This window comes from Convolutriloba macropyga, chromosome 6, assembly GCF_964194025.1.
Source record: "Convolutriloba macropyga chromosome 6, txConMacr16.3, whole genome shotgun sequence".
Taxonomy (NCBI): Eukaryota; Metazoa; Xenacoelomorpha; order Acoela; family Convolutidae; genus Convolutriloba; species Convolutriloba macropyga.
In genome coordinates, this window is record NC_134473.1 from 48,982,441 (window position 1) to 49,000,490 (window position 18,050).

The window sequence follows — 18,050 nt, forward strand, 5'->3', positions numbered from 1 at the left end:
GGAATTACACACCCAAACACAAATAACACGTTCTTTGTAGGCTCAAAAGGGGGCCATTTCTACTTCAACTTCCGTTTGGAGTGCTCCGTATTTAAAACTTTGCCGTTTTTTGCTAACTTTACTCATTGATTATCAAAAACGCGGCATTTATTTTTAATTTTTTAAATAACAAAATATTTATATCTGTAACACTCGAAAAATTAAGTGTTAATAATTGACAAAAAACATTATCAGGGCTAGTTTTGGATCAATCGTGGACAGTTACAATCCAAAAATAACTCGGATTGTAACCAGTCGGTCTTTTTATAAAAGAAAATTCGATCTTTTTTGTATTGATTAAATAAAAGAAAATTTCAAATCAAAGCTCACTATTGATAGGTTCATTTGACTTTCTAATTAGCTCCAAATTAGTTTGTCTAGTTTATTACTTGAAAGCTTATGGTCGTTTTGACTTAAAAAAAATTGGTTTTTAAATAAATAATGGCTTATTCAGCTTTTCTCCATTTTTCACTTAATATAGTCAACTTGTAGATTAGTGTCAGCAGTGAAAGAATGCTTCCTCTTTCTACTTTCTACTGAATTTAAGTCCAATCTTTATTGGGGTTATACGACTTAAGTTATGGTTTTCTAGCTTTGATATTACCAGATTGAAAATTTTCTTTTATGTTTAGGTATTCGCCCATTTTTCACATTTTCTAGATTTGTCACATTATCACGTTATTGACAGTTCATATATCATATTGTTGGCATTGAAAATAGAGCACAGTTGATAATTTTATGATCCTTGATGAAGATATGGATTATTGTCTTAACGGCTTCAACACTACTTTCTCGAAGAATTGAAACTAATTTTTTGTTTTTTTACTTTGTCTTTTTAGTCGGATGAGTTTTCCTGTACAATAACACGGTTTCATTGTTATTCATGAAAAAACAGATGAGCAGATAATTGAATATTAGTAGATAAACGATGGCTTTCATGACTCTGAAAACTGTTGGTTTCCAAAATAAACAAAACAAGTTTTAACTTCACAGTTTTGTTCCTTTTTTCTGTTTGTTAACTAGTCTTGTTAATTACAGGCCAATTATGACATTATTATTGTCAAGGGAAGGTGTCAAAAGGTGTCAAACTAATTTTTGATTTTAGTCGTTTTTGACGTTCTTTTTGTTGACGTAAGAAATATTCTGGATAATTCTAGTTCTCAAGGGTTTCCCTCGGAAGAATATTTGAACCTATTTAATTATTTCATTTTATAATTATTGGCTTTCAACTCTGTGGAAAAAACTTTTTTTCGAAAAAAAAACAAGTATTGCTTAATTTTGTCTTTTTCTTTTTGTCTACTTGCTACCTAGTTTCATTAATGAGAGACCAAATAATACCCCATCTGTGTTCACCGAGGCTGCAATCAAATATATTTCGAGGGCCAAAGTAAGGCTTTACAGCTTCGAAAGCGTTTTCTGGCAAGTTTTAACTGATTTTTTGCTTGTTCTCTGTTTGTTGTTATTTTGTAACCGCATAAAAAATGGAATACCGACAGTTCCTAATTCCCGTATGCAGACGCATTAGAAATCTTAAATCTATGGGACTTTTTACTTGATTTCCAATGGTTTTCATTACTTTGAATTTAATTGTTTTTTTTAAAAATAAGCAAACTTTCAATTGTTTTTAACTGCTTTTGTTCGTTATTGTCTAATTGTTACCAAGCCTTCTTATTGACTGGTCTTGTATCTTATACATGTTATTTTGTTTAGTTTCAGTTTTATCTGACACTATTTTGACTTTGATATTAAGTTTTGTTTTTAGAACGGTCATAAAGTTTTTGATGTAATTTATGTTTCTTGTTGTTGTTGTTTGATTTTGCTGTTCGTCTTGACCCGCTTTCTTAATATTGGCATATCTCAGCAGTCTAATGCATCATTTTTTTACTCCTCAGAATGATTTGCTTTGGAGGCTATCTTTTCGTTCATACACAAATCTCTTTTGAAAATTAAATGAATTTTTGGGTTTTTCTATCTGTTCCTCATTTGGTAGACAATTATGCCAAAATTGTGGATGAGCGGGGTCGGAACTTTATGTGCAATCGCACATTACCGAGCCTCCTTGTTCGTTTTTTGTAATTATAGAAATAGCTTTTTTGCCGAACAAGTTTGTGAATAATTTAGGGGTATATGGTGTTAAAACTAGAAAATAGTGATGCTCGATTTATTTTCAATTTGAATTTGGCCCAGATTTTGAAGCTCATTATTTTGTTTAGGATTGACATGTTTGCTAACAGGACATAGAAAAGTGTTTAGGTATCTGTCCGTTTTGGTTTTTGTAAAAAAAAACAATTTATGCAGAGTATCGGCCTAAATCTTAAGCCTCCGGAGCCGAATCAATTATTATCGGCAAACGCGCTTTCAACAAGTGCTCTTTAATTGATTTTGGTGTAAGGATTATTCCAATACCTCTTTCAAAATGGAAAACAAAACTGTAAGTTGCTTAAGTAATCACTTTTCAGATGGTCATATTAAGGCGGTTTTCAAATTGGAGGGAAACTTTAATTTTTTCTGAAACGTTTTATTGATTTCTGATGGAAAAATCAGATACGCAAACAATGGATTTAAAATGATAGCTTATAAAGCTTTCAACGGGGCATTACAAAGTCATTAGAGGTAGCTTTTTAAGTACGTGATCACGCGGAAACCGAGCAATGAACTGCGCGTAAAATGCCACTATTTCCCTGTAAAATAATTAAAGCGGCAAAAAATAATTAGGAAAAATGGTAGTAAACAGGTCAAGAAGTAGAAATTGTGATCAACAACCTATGTTTAGACTATACAATATAAAGCAATTTTCTAATACTTAAATGGGATGTTTAGGGAACATGATAGTAATTGTGTGGGAAAAGTAATCAAGTTAGGTAGATTGAAGTTTATTTTCCTAATGAATACAAATAATCTTGTAACAGGTTATTGTGTCAAAACGAGGGAGATTCTGTACCAGTTCCGCTCCATTTGACATTTTTGATGGAAAAATCACGTGAAAATGAAAAACTGTACCATTCCTATTATAGCAACCCCCAATTAAGCACCCCAAATTAATTCTCTTCATTCTGTATCCCACTCCCGTCTGATTTTTTCTCTGAGAAAATCAAACATTACACTTAATTTTGATGGAATCATTTTTTAAACAAAATTCCAATTTACGTGTAAAATCGAAATTATAATCTCCTTGCACTGTTACTATACAATGTATACCAAATATTCAAACTTTAGGTCAGCAAAAAATAACCGTTTATAATACACAAACAATAAATTGTAATCAGATCAAATAAAGATGCAAAAATCATGCATTCTTTTCATGATATCAGCTTTCGAGTTCCCATACTTATAGCTACAGATCCACAGGAAATTGATAAAAATTATGATTGATACAATCATACCGTCACCCTTTTCGTTGGGCGAGACCTGAAATTGATAAGATCATCAATATATCCCTGCTCAATAGGTGGCATTTTGTCAAATAACAGCTCCCCTCGGATTGTGGGAGTTTATGATGCTCGATAACTCTGAAACCCATGTGACAGTAGAAATGACCATTGCAGCTGTTCCCCGAACCCCAACAGCATTTATATGTTTGTCTGTTTCTTTCTTCAGCGCGATAACCCCAGCTCCTGTTTGTGACCCCTTCGCGCAGCGCAATAACCCCCCACCCTTGTTCATAGCCCATTCGCGCATTAGTCTTAGCTATTTAGGGACTTTGTTTTTTTGGCGGCTAGGTCAGGTGCGCTCCTTAGGAGCTCAGTAATGCACCGGCTCTAGTCTTAAAAGAAGCTAAAAAGGCTCAAGCAAAAGCTAAGACAAGTTTACTGCTGCATAAATCTTAACGCAAAAAACCGGAAAAATATGTAAGACAAGCGGTGAAAATTTTTTTTCACTGCGAAATTCGTACATAATTTTGCGACGAAATGCGGTGAATGCAGTGAAATTATGTACGTTCACCACTAGAGTAAGCGGTGAACTTACAAAAATTCACCAAATTTCACCACTAAAGTAAGTAATCTTACCGCTTAATATAGGGGAGAAATTACATATCTTGGCGGTGAATTCTGGTGAATTTTTGTGCGTTCACCGCTTAATCTAGCGGCGAACTTACATAATTTTACCGCATTCACCGCAATTCACCGCAAAATTTGCGGTAAAAAAAACAACTCTTCACCTCTTATCTTACATTTTTTTCCGAATTTTTCTCGACCCGGGCAGATACTAATAACCACAATAGTTTATTGAAAGTGACTGACAGTCCTTCAGATAGGAAGTATTTGTTTTCAACAGGCACAGCCAACCGCTGCAGAAAGAGTATTCTTCATGGGTATGAAAAACCCTTCAAATGTTTCAAGCGTTAAACCTTAATAAACTTCGCTGGAAACAAATTCTTGTTGCAGTATACTGCAGTGTTTTTTTCTTCTGATTTCTTCTGGCTTTTTTTTCTTTTGGATTTTTAATCATTTGAACAACCCACAAGTTTATTTAGCGGGTACAATGTACATGCATTTTTGTTTGATAATTTTTATATTTAACTTGTATTTACAATCAAAATAGACCAAACCTTAATTCCGATTTAAATTTAATTTTAATAACGCGGATTTCTCTATTATGCTTTTCTTTAATTATAATGAACAAAAAAGAGTGGTTAGTAGTTCGATTAAATTCAAATGTAGAAACAAAATTTGCCATGTAAACAATTCTTCTTCATAGAATTAAAAAACAAGTTTTTAATCATGATGGGGATTCTATTTCAGCAGCTTTAGATGAAAAAGAAAAGAACACCAAACTTTAATTACAGTAACAGTAACAGCTTGAAATCTTTCAATTAGCGGCTCTTCTGTAAAATAAAAATCGAGATTTCAGCTTTTGATCAATACCAGGAGAAAATCTAAAGTAACCAACCAAAAAAGAAAATTGGAGCCCGAAGACATTATTGATCTTTTTGTAAATCGACTAAACATTTTTCAATGGTTTACGGTAAAGAAATTTGGAAGAATCGCTTAAAACTAAACAACAAATTTTATTCCTCGCAATTTTGTTCATCGTTTAGTGGTTGTTAATTTAGGCCGATAAAGGAAATTCTGCAACGGACTTTTTGTAAAAACTGTTTTTCAGTGAAATTATGTATACTAATCTAAACATAGACTGCACAACCCCGTGCAAAAAAAATAATTGTTCCATTTTTTTCGGGTTTTTATTGTGTTTGTATTATGCAGTTTAATGCAATCATTTTCTTGCAACTTATCAGCACCAACTTTTTTGGCACAAATCAACACAAATTTTTCAAGTCTTCAACCCAATTAAGTGTTCGAACCCCAGACCCATAGTATATCAGTGCTATCAGTGAATCATTGTAGTATCAGTGAAACATTGGATTCCAATTTGATATCGTCGGCCCAATACTGTATCAGTGTATCCTAAGGGTATCTTTCAACTCATGATGTGCAGTATACGTCGCATTGACGGTTTTTTTGAAAAGAGACTGAGCATCCTTGGTTTTGATTCCCATCATGTTCATTGTAAAATCAAGACAAATTGTGAAAATTTCGAAAAAAAAGTTCAAATTTTGGACGATGCACTTTTTGAGCGTGACGATGAATTACTTTCTTAAAACATTACAAGAAACGTATTAAGGTTAGCAAAAATACCCCCAAAACCAGTAAATATATGCCGAAACCAGTAAATACCCGCCTAGTGCCTGGAAACTGACATATATGGGCCGAAATTGCAGATTTTTATGGTTTTTATTTCAAATTGTAATGGAATTGTGTATGAATGTCTTAATTTTAGCTCCGGCGAAAACAAATACAGTTCTGGGCCGACGATATACAATTGGAATCCAATGTTTCAGCACTGATATACTATGTGATGAGGGTCCGGGCTTATTTTCACTGTTTGGGGGATTGTTAGGCGGGTGAAAATAAAGACAATGTAATTAGAACTTCTGGCTCAGCCGGCGCTGCTAGTTGGTTTCTTGCTTGCCACCTTGATTTGTCGGTGTTTTATGGTAACAATTACACTGAGAGAATGAGAGCGAACTAGTACAAGGATAGAGAAGGCAACTTTCTCTCTATCGTGGTAACTATAGCAAGATCACGTAGCTACTAACAGTTTATAGAATGGTGCTGGAGCTATGAGCGGAGGGAGTAATATTGGTGGGGCTCGTGGTGGCGGTGAAATTGGCTTAAGTAGCAGGTAGGGTTTCGGAAACAGCGAATAATGTTTACCATAGGCTCTCTTTCTTGCTGTCTCTCTCGCTTTCAACCTACCTGGGTACCATTCAAAATTTGTTTATTAGCTTTATCATAGCTATCTAGTTTTTATTTGAAATAGTATTGGAGCACAGAAAAGAGCTTAGAAAATATCTTAGAGCTTAGAAACTTAACTTATGTTGATAAACTCAGAAAGAAAACAAACTTACCAGATTTATAACGACAACTGCAGCTCACAATTTAGAAAATGAATGTAAATCAGTTTAGATCTGTATGTTTGTCAAATATTGGTTTTTATCTACTAATATTGAATAGGAAATGCAACTTTGTGAACCATCTCAAGTGAAGTAAACTTTGCATTTAATAATGAAATAACGCCCGCTCATACTCCCCAAAATCGCCTGATTTTTGATACATTAACCTTTTAACAAATGTACACTGTAAATGTTATATTTATCTTTTAGACTATATATACGACTGATTTTTGCTAAAATCTTCACAATTTTCTTCTCTTTTGAATCTCCTAAAATTAATTCTTATTCTCTCAAATATCTTTTGAGCTTAAACAGCTTCAATCTCTAACGTGCCAAAACTCGTCCCGCCTCATCGGGGTTGTTGTGCTACCATGTTCGTAATCCTGCTAACAGGTTATGGGCCCAGCCATCAGACCATTGACAAGCTAATAGAGTTTTGGTTGAGATTGTAGTGTCAGTGTTGGCAGTTTTAGCTCTTCTAGATTGACGAGAGTTAACATATTAAAATTGTGATTTCCCTCTTAAATAAAAGCTAAATCAGAAATTGTAATAGAAAGGTTGAATTTTAAACTTCATAATGGAACCATCAAACAATAGTTCGAAGTGGATGACGTTTAGCGGGTTGGCTGAGGACTACCCAACATGGAGCACTCGTTTCTCTGCCTTTGCACAAACCAAGGGGCTATTCGAAACGCTCACACACACAGTTGAGCTACCTGACAGGCCAGCACCTCTAAGTGAAGATGGCAAACGCGAGAACACGAGGCACAGACTCAAGCTAGAGCTACAGCTGTACAGGAAGATGAGAGCCGCAAAAATCAGATTTGGTGCTACCTGGCAATGACGCTAGATGCCAGCAGCCTCATGCTCATCCGACATGACTGTGTGAACAGCAAGGGACTCGGAGATGGCCAGAAAGCGTGGCTAATTCTCCAGCAACTCTTCAGAAACGTGGAGACAACCACAGTCATAAATCTGATGAGGCAGTTGGCCAGACTACAACTTCGAGCGGACGAAGCCATCCATCAGTACTTCATCAGAGCGCAAGAACTGGTCACCCGATTGCATCATGCTGGTGAGGAGTTTTCTGAGACGTTGTTTAATGCAATGGTATTGAACGGACTTCCACGACGATACGAGCATTTTGTGGTGCAGGAGAGCTTCAATCCTGTAGAGAACTTTGTGGAACTGAGGAAGCGTCTCACCGACTTTGAGGAGAGTCGCAGACAGAGAGATGATGTGGAGGAGGATCAGCACGTTGCCATGTCAGCAAAGAATGCTTCTCATCAAATTGGTATACACTCTTCATTCAAATCACATCCTAGGAAGACTTTTTCTAAGCCTAGTAGTTCCAAAGGCCCTTCCAGGTTTGTATGTAACAAACCTGGACATTTAGCAGCTAGTTGTTACAAAAAAGACAACGCTGTATGTAGTATATGCAAGTCTAAAGGCCTCCTAGCAAGTGCATATAAACATCAACAAAAAAGTCCTCATAAAGGCTTACATCTAGTTTAAGCGCTAACAGCTCATTTGAAGTTTCAATAACTGATTTAGCAGTAGATTCAGGCAGTACTGATCACGTGATGATAGATAAAACTTGGTTTAAAAATTACCAAAACTAGAAACGACAGTTAACAATCCAGATGGAGGGAAAACAAAAGTTGGAGGAATAGGAGATGTAGATGTAGAAGAACGAGACACTAAAGGTGTGCTACATAAGTTGACTTTTGAAAAAGTTCTGCAAGTACCAGAGTACAAAACAAACTTAATTTCAGTTTCAAGTTTAGTTCAAAAGCAACACGATTTATTTCACACAAAAGCTAAGTCAGTGCTAAAAACTCAGAAGCAAAGAAAGCTTCAGACTGATAAGAAGAGGCAAATTGTTCTTCTTACCATACAGAAAAGAAAATAAGCACCACTTTTCAAACTTAAGTGGGGGCACGTGTCAAGCAAAACTTTGACACAAAAGACTTGGACATTTGAACTTTAGAGATGTAGCAAATACAACAGACGAAGCTTCTCAAGCTTCTGATTTTTGTGAAACTTGTGCTTTGGGAAAAATTTCGAAAAAGCCTGTTCCAAAAGTGATTGATAACAAAGCAACTCAAAAACTAGAAAGAGTTTACTCTGACGTTATTGGACCAGTTAGTCCATCAAGTATAGGTGGCAACAGATATGCAATTAGTTTCATAGACGAATTCAGTGGCTGCGCAGTAATAAAATTTATGAAATACAAAACGCAGGCATTGCAAACTTTCAAAGAGTATGTTGCACAATATGGCCGATCAAAAATTTTGAGAACTGATAATGGAACAGAATACAAAAACAAAGCCTTTAAAAAATTTTGCATAAGCAAAGAATTAGCTCGTGAGTTCACAGTTCCTGAAACACCCGAGCAAAATGGTGTTGCAGAACGTTTTAATAGAACAGTAGTAGAGGCTGGAAGATGCCTTCTAATAGATTCAAAATTGCCAAAAAGCTATTGGGTTCGAGCAGTAGATACAGCATGTTATGCTAGAAATTTAGTTGTCACAGACAAAAATACAAAATCAGCCTTTGAAAATTTTTTTGAAAGAAAACCGAGAAGCGGCCATCTAAAAATATTTGGTTGTGTAGCCTATTCAAAAAATCGTGATGCCAGTAAGAAATCAAAGTTTGATCCAAAAGCAACAAATTGCCTGTTCATTGGTTACTCTGATAACACAACAGCTTATTTGTTGCAAAACATAAAAACTAGGCAAAATTTCACTTCTAGAAACGTTAGGTTCAATGAAAACAATATACCAGGTTTTCATAATGAAACCGAAGATATAGAAGACAGCTTTATATATCTAGACTTAGACGAAGTAAGAGAAGAACTTCATTATACAAGCACCTCATGTGAGTTAAGTTCAGAGGTTGAGTTAACTGAAACACAAAGCGTTCAAGAAAGTGAAAACAAAACAGAAACTGAAGTTGATCAAGAAATTAAAGAAGAAAAACCCCGTACCAGCGTCAAACCAAAATCCAAAATTAATGTACAGTTTAATCCAAATGTCGCAGTGAAAAACATAGAAAGAAAGCCTTCAAAAATTCCAGTACCTGTCAAAATTTTGCAACAGAAAAAAGTAAAACCACCCACAAGACTGCAAATGATAGGTAAACTAGGTCAAATAGCAATTCCTTCAGGTGACCAAAGGACTTTCCAACTTTGAAAAGAGTACAATGAAATGAAAAGATTGAGAAAGGAAGCAGCTCAAGATAGAGAACTTAAGCAAAGTGATAGGTCTAGAGCGCCTCCGGAACGTTTTGGTAAAAGCTATTCTCATGCTGTTCAAAGCACATTAACAAAAAACTTCATCGAGCCTACAAAATTAGATTCGAACGGAAATATCGATAAGTTTAAAGCTCGTTATGTAGCAAAAGGTTTTAAACAAGTTGAGGGAATTGAATATTCGGAAACCTTTGCTCCCACAAGCAAACTTGAAACCTTTAAAATTCTACTAGCTTCATCAGCTATCGAAAACTTCTTTTTAAAACAAATGGGTGTAAAAGCAGCTTATTTGCATCCTAAAATAGACAAAGAACTCTATCTAGAGCAACCAAAAGGTTTTGAAAAGTTGGACAACAATGGCAACAAGTTAGTTTTTAAGCTCAAGAATTCAATATATGGACTGAAGCAAGCAGCCAAAAATTGGTAGCTTTCAACTTTTCTAATTCAGCAAGGTTTTGAGAGAAGTAAACACGATTACTGTCTTTTTCTAAAAAAACAAAGAAAATGACAATATTTATGTTCTAACCTGGGTTGATGACTTAGTCATAGCAGGAAATAGTCAAAACGAGATCGAAAAATTGAAAAGTTCACTAGAATCAAAGTTTAAAATGGACGACAGAGGAGTTCTTGAAAGGTTTCTCGGAATGCGAATTCTGAAAACAGAAAAAGGAATAAATTTAGATCAAGAAAAGTACACTCAAAACATTTTAGAACATTTCAATATGCAAGACTGCAAACCAAGCAAAACGCCAGCAGAAAATAACCTAAAACCTGAAGTAGCTCAGGAAGATTCAGTAAAAGTAGATTCACATGAGTTTAGAAGTCTAGTAGGTTCATTACTTTACCTAGCCAAGCAAACTAGACCAGATGTCATGTGGATCACAAATGTCTTATCACGCTTCATGAATGACCCAACTGTTGAGCATTTCAATGCTGGCAAGCGTGTGTTGAGATACCTACAACATACTAAATCTCTTAGACTCTCTTTCCCAACAACCAACAATAGCACTCTAGTTGGCAAAACAGATGCAGACTGGAGTAGAGACGTGAATGATAGACGATCGGCCACAGGATACTATTTCAAGCTGGGAAACAGTGGGGGATCTGTCAGTTGGCAAGTCAAGAAGCAACCGACAGTTTCATTCTCATCTTGTGAGGCAGAATACCAGGGTTTAGCTTCCGCGGTGCAAGAACCCATTTTCTTGCGTGGACTTCTCGGAGAACTGGGGTACGAACAGTTTAAGCCCACAACCATAGTTGCCTAAAGCTTTCAACAAACCCGGCGCTTCACAAACGATCAAAACACATCGACACGAAATATCATTTCATCCGAGAACGAGTTGATGACAACTCAATCAAATTGATCTACACGCCAACAAATGAAATGGCAGCAGATCTTTTGACAAAATATTTGCCACAGCAGGAAGTAGAACAACATCGAGAACAACTATTGGGCGAGTCCAGATTCTTACCTAGCGGCAACAATCTGAGTGGGGGTATTGGAGCACAGAACAGAACTTAGAAAATATCTTAGAGCTTAGAAACTTAACTTGTGTTGATAAACTCAGAAAGGAAACAAACTTACCAGATTTATAACGACAACTGCAGCTCACAATTTGGAAAATGAATGTAAATCAGTTTAGATATGTATGTTTGTCAAATATTGATATTTATCTACTAATATTGAATAGGAAATGCAACTTTGTGAACCATCTCAAGTGAAGTAAATTTTGCATGTATTAATGAAACGACGCCCACTCATACGCCCCAAAATCGCCTGATTTTTGATACATTAACCTTTTAACAAATGTACACTGTAAATGTTATATTTATCTTTTAGACTATATATACGACTGATTTTTGCTAAAATCTTCACAATTTTCTTCTCTTTTGAATCTCCTAATATTAATTCTTATTCTCTCAAATATCTTTTGATCTTAAACAGCTTCAATCTCTAACGTGCCAAAACTCGTCCCGCCTCATCGGGGTTGTTGCGCTTCAGTATTCGTAATCCTGCTAACAAATAGTCAAATGAAAAGTGACCCAAAATTGCTTTAAATGACCTTTTTCAGCTGTCAAAGGAATTTTTTGGCTATTTTAGACCTTCTTCCGGCTATTTTAGACGTCTTTCGGCATTTTTTGTTTTTTTATTCTTTTTTATTTGTTCGAGGCTCTAATAGAAAAAGGAAAAAAGAAAACACACTGGTTTCAACTTTCAAAGGCCATGGATCTCTTTAAGCTGGTAACTACTGGGTTAGTCCTGATGCCTCTGGATCATTCACGATCTTTATGGATCGATAAGGTTCAATGCAGATCTATACTAGCAACACTCAGAACTAACAACATATAGTCACAATTATTCATAAATAAATAAAAGCTTGTCTTTTAACCGTTTTTTAAATAATTTTTTTCCTGATTGTTTTATGTTTTAGTCTGCGTAAGTGTATTTGATGCTCATTCACAGACTGTTGACTGAGTATGCAGCGCTTTCTCATACTGTTGACTGGCTTAAAATCGGCGAAACCTTAAATTTTGTTCTGATTTTACCATGAATAGTCTAAAAAATGACATAATCATATTACTGTTCAGCGTAAACTTACTGAATAACATGAATCAGTACTGGTTTACTCTGGGATGTTGGTCCGGGACAACTTAAGGTTACAGGTAAAAAACATATCAATTAAAAATTTTATTTTACAATTTTGTTTTGGAAATGTACCCAGTATTGCATACGTATAGGGTTTTAAAATGTACAAGTCTTACAACTTTTTACGGTTTTTTCAATTTATTACTATTTACTTGTATTCGGTTACATTCTCTATGTTTTCGTTGCATCGCGCTTCAAGGTTTCTGTGACGTTTTCTTTTAAGATTTCTGTAATAGCAACATATAAAATCTTTTTATTAAAAACTTGCCCAGATCCAGCATCAAAGTTGACATTTAATTAGCCTCCTAAAATGAATCGTTGAGGAAAAAATGAAAAATGCGAAAACATTTGGCACCAAGCTAGTTCAAGTAAATAACTGAATATTTTCAAAGCAAAATTTCAAAGAACAAAAAAATCTGAAGTGCTAGTGCACAATTTATTATAAAAAAATACCTTCCTTTAAAAACAGTTTTGTATGGGTAATAACAGCGGAAAGGTAACAGAAACTTGTCCTATGAAAAGCACAACAATAAAATCATACGCTTAGAAAAATGGCCTTGTTAGTATTGATTTAAAAAAGATCAAGAGTACATCAGATTCAGCTCTTTAAGCTGTTATGCTTTTCAAATAGCGTCTAGCATAGGACAGACCTTCGGGAAAAAGTTTTCTATATAGATTTTGAAAAAAAATTCAAAAAATTACGCTATAAAACACTATGGAATGCCAAAAAAATTTTTAGATACGGAGTGTTTATCAAAATAAAAATTAAGGAAAAATTTGCTAAAAACTGTTTTTTTTATTGTTTCCAGTCGAATTATTGAGTGCCATATCATACAATGGATGAAGAGTACATTTTTAATATGAATTTTTTTAAATTAAGATAAAACTTTTTTCGAAACAATTAAAGACGTTCCCAGTTATTGATTTCAAATGTTGCTTTGTCTTTAAAAAAATACACAAAATATTGAATTACAGTCACATAGCATACTTAAACATCTTCTAAATGAAATCGTTAAAAGTGGAGCGTCAAAAATTTGAGCTTTAATAAATATTAATATATATTCTCTCGGTAGAAACTATTATTTTAGCACAACAAATTTAGAAGTTACAAGCATTGATAACATTGAATAAAACTTTCCCTGAAGATTGCAATTTGAATGAAATCTGGAAATGGTTTTAAATATTCTCCAGAATGGACGAATTACTCTAATAAATGAACTCAATTTCACAAATTCCTGCAGAATAAGTTTTGATATCAAAATATATAACACAAGTGGTAGCATTGTATTATTATAACTGTTAGCAAAAGCTGGAAATCGTGCAAGGAAAAACTGCATATTTTTGCAAGATTCTTGTAAGATTTTAAATACAAATTGCAAATAATGTGACTACTATTATTTTTACATCAAAATGTTTCTAATACAATTTTTGGGTTGACTAAGCTGCGAATTAGCATCTAACTAAAAATAAGTTGAAATATAAATTTTGCATAACAGCACAAAAAATCAGCACGTTTTGTGTCGTATCTTTGAAGTCCCAATTTATAAATTACACTAAGAACAGCTTGGAGTATTTAAAAACAAACAAACATTCCATTCCATGACATAGTGGAAAGCACCTTCTTTCAAAACAGACATTTGGTTTCTTTATCCGTAGTTTAGCATCAATAATTTAAGACGAAAGATAATTTTAATGTGAGACAATGTCAATTTAATCGGACATATCATTTAACATTTCGGGTTCCGACTACGGGAGAATCAAATCTTCGCAGATAGAATTACCAAGATACATCCCACGTTACGATAATGTTTTTATTGTGTTATTAGTTATGTTATATCTGATAACCCAGTTTCACAATAGTTATTTTGCATAAGTTTGTTTTGCAATTATTATTTTAAGTTAAGATGCTGTGATGACGCAATTTGGAACTTGCTCTGAAGAGAGATAGGAAAAGGTGAAATGGAAGGGGAGGGGAGGGCAGGGAAGGGCGGGGATGAGGGTGTGACCTGGGCAGCAGAATGTCAAGTTTAGAAACCAGATGAAAAAGAAGAAGTTTTCACACGTCGTTCTCGACGATGACTTGTTCACTGAGTTGTATGGTGGACGTCTTGAGAAGATTGGTCGGGGGTGAGAGTGCACTTGTGACTACACTCTCAATCGTCTGCCGGTGAAGCAGCCGAGATGCCACGTTTGTCTCTCTTCGTGCCGCGTTTGTGGCCACGATTGGGATCGACGAATTGCGCCGAACTGCATGGAACAACTTCAACGACTCAGATCTGAATTGCTGACTCATAACTGCGTAAATAAGCGGAGTTATGATAAAGTTTAGGTTATAAACTAACTGCATGTACTTCAAACAGATAACAAAACCGTAATCGGGTTCCTCATTGAACAAAATTTCTGGTTTGAACATCAAAGCTAAAGTTAAAGTTCCAAGAGGCAGGAAGCAAACCATGTACACAGCAGTGATTACAACCGAGATAACTGCAGAGCGATTTCGCATTTGTTCCATAGGAGTGGGTTCGCTTCTCGCACAGGTCGGGAAATGATTATTATTTTCTTCAATGTGATGATTGGCGGCCAACCGACTGAAAAGCCGAATAATGGGTCGCCTATTTTGTCTTTGGGGGAAATTTTGATTGTTTCGGTGATTTTGCGCGGCGACTCTTTGACATAATTTGACGAAAATTGAGCAATAAATTATAACCATGATTAGTAAATTGCCCATGATGAATAAAGTGTAAAGATCTAATATGCTAGCGTATTGATCCTGATTCAAAATGATAATAACCACAATAATAGCTGATACGGCCACATTTATAACACTAAGTAAACAACTTCTTGTGAAGTTAAAAACAACATAATTCGATTTCCAAACCAGAAGGAATCTGTTCACAGCTATGCTTTGAAGCGATAAAACTGATAAAATCTCCAAAAATAGGGTCAAAGCAAACAAAACGCCGCTTTCTCGCGTGTTGCAGTCGTCAGAACCAAAATGAATAAACTCCATAGGAAAAACCAGCGAACAAGCCGCCAAATCGGTTATTGTCAAAAACACGAAAAATTGATCCGACGCTGATCGGACAATTTCACGTTTCATTTTGTAAATTAACACTGATAGAACAAAAATATGGAAAATTGAACCGATCAACCCAGAAATCCCAAAGCCGACCATAATAACTTGACATTCGGTTTTAGAATATGCCAGTGCTTCCCTCCAAATATTCTTCAACGAATCGTTTCCAATAGTCATCTTTTGTTAAGGTAGCAACAAATAGAACAGTAAATAATGCAAAAATAAACACAAGTTTTACTAACTATGTGTTTAAGTTAAAGTAAGCAAAGCTGTAATACCAAGTGGAAAAAACAAAACATTTTTTCATCAAAGAATATTTTTGATTACTGCAGAATATCAAAAGAAATAACGCTAACTGCGCGTGGAGGTAAGAAATAACACGAAAGCGTTTTAATGTATACTCTTTTTATGCTGGGCTCAAAAATGTTCTGTTGAATTTTTGCTAGCTTGAATAAATAATTGGCGAAAAAGACAGACAATGCGCATGTAAGCAGAAGGAGGAAGAATATGACTGTTGCAGGAAATTATTAAGCAAAATAAACTAGGTAAATATAGCCAAAATTTTTTAATTGGACAGAAAATCGGGCAAAAATTTCAAAAATCCAAAAGGATATTTCCACTTTTTACACCTCGTTTTCAAATTAGCTAGCTGACCGCTCGCGGAAAAACTTCTGCGCGAAATTCTGATATAGTTGAAAGATTTTTCTTCTATTTTGTTGGTTTTTCAACCAATAGGATTCATTTATTTTCGAATGCTTTTTCAAATGTGAGTTAATTTTTCAAAGTTGATAGGAAATTAGATGAACTTTGTGGCCTCATTTCAGGCTATAAATGTGCTTAAGCGCCATAATTGAAGACCTATTTGAAGAAGTAGGCTTGATTAATAAATAATATACCTCTCAAGTAGAAAATAAAGTAGACTGTAATGAATAAATTAGTCACCAATAGTTGTTCATCAAACACTGTCAAGAATTTCCACCCGAGAAAAAGAAAATGCAAATTAGCGCAAAATGAAAAGATTTTGAGTGGTTTTTCTCAATGCTTCAGTTTCTTTTCATGTAAAGACTCGTGTATAATTCAATTGACCTTTAACAAGCATCAAAAAATGGTGACACGCTAAATGTCAGAGAAGTTTAAGTGGAAAGTGGTAAAAATTAAACTTGACATTTCAAATGAGCCGCGTCAGATAAATAAATAGCTCAAATCTATTTAAAAGCGTTCGCAAATCTTTGAAAAGAGCCCGCTTATCTTTTATTTGGCCTTTTATAACCCACTGAAATGAATGGAAATAGATGAAATGAATAATCAAGAAACAGCGAAGAGCCTAATTAAAGCGGAAACAGTTTCTATAAAATCCCTAATCGATTTCTTATCCTAACTTACGCATGAAATTTTGGTGGAAATTGAAACGAAAACTTGTTCTTTTCAAGTGTCAGAAAAAATAAGAAGTCTCGCGTGACTAACAGTACATGACAGTTGAGATCGCTAATTAAAGTATAATGCGGTTTCTACTTCCGTCCAGGTGCTAATTGTTCAAACCTTCCATTCAAAAATAAGTGAAAACTGTGAGCCCACTGAGAGGTTCAAAAACCTCCCAATTAACTTGTATTTTAATGATTTCAAATATGTGAATAAATACGAGAAGCATGCTATATACCAAATTGGAAACAAGCGTCAAATCAGATAATAATTTATAGCTTAATGAATATATATGGAAAGGCAATTAGCCTTTTTAATCTGTGCCAGAAAAAAAACAAAGCTTCATAGAATGAAAAAATTTTGGCACAAAAAGTTCAGTCAAGCTGTGGCGCACAATTACGCCATTTACCCATGAGTTACCAATTTTGTTGAATCAAAAATTGAATCAACAATCGCATCCATTAGGTGGTGACACCAACCCTAATCCAGGACCCAATCTCGGGAATATCCAAACAATCAAAATTACGAAAAACACTTTACGAACTTAAGTACTTATCCTAAATTTTTCTATATGAATCTGTGGAGTTTTAACAGCAAACACGAAAATAGGAAATCTCCAACTTACTACAGCAGCAAGCAACCAAGCGAGCTTGATGATTACACCAACTTCGATAAACGATAAACAAGATATACCATTGAAAATTTTAAAAGCATTATTTCAGTCACCAAATTAGGTCAAATGTGACACAGTTGATAGTTGATAGAGGTGGTGGAGCAGGAATCTAGACACCGAAAACTTTGAAATATAAAATCGAGAGCAATATAAACTCAATTAATTTTTTGAATCACTGTGGGCAAACATAAAAGAACCATAGAAGGAAAAACATCTAACAAACGTTTCATTTTTTTCTAAAAACTTGAGAGAGTTTTTCTTTGATTGATTGACATCAGAAATCCAATGAGCATATTGAATAACAGACAAGTTTTTGTTGTTCGAAGACTAAAATTTAGATTATTTTAAACAAAAGGAAAAACCATTTTAACAGAGTTTATTTCCAACAATGGGTTAGATATAACAAAGAAAAATCAACATACTCAACCAATTGATACAAATGGCAACAAGGAAACTCAAATTGATTACTGCTTAACAGACAATAATAAT

General features: G+C 34.6%; 1 protein-coding gene across 1 annotated transcript; it reads right to left on the reverse strand.

Annotated features, from left to right (window-relative positions):
• Nucleotides 1–13,346: 13,346 nt before the first annotated feature.
• Nucleotides 13,347–16,728, reverse strand: LOC142341012 (uncharacterized). The gene has a single exon (XM_075391827.1). It carries the CDS (start codon nucleotides 15,644–15,646, stop codon nucleotides 14,450–14,452), a length of 1,197 nt encoding a protein of 398 aa, XP_075247942.1. The 5' UTR covers nucleotides 15,647–16,728; the 3' UTR covers nucleotides 13,347–14,449.
• Between the last annotated feature and the right edge of the window lie 1,322 nt (nucleotides 16,729–18,050).

Bases quoted from the DNA above. Each gene is read 5' to 3' on its own strand.
- LOC142341012 (XM_075391827.1), bottom strand. From the start codon at position 15,646: ATGACTATTGGAAACGATTCGTTGAAGAATATTTGGAGGGAAGCACTG.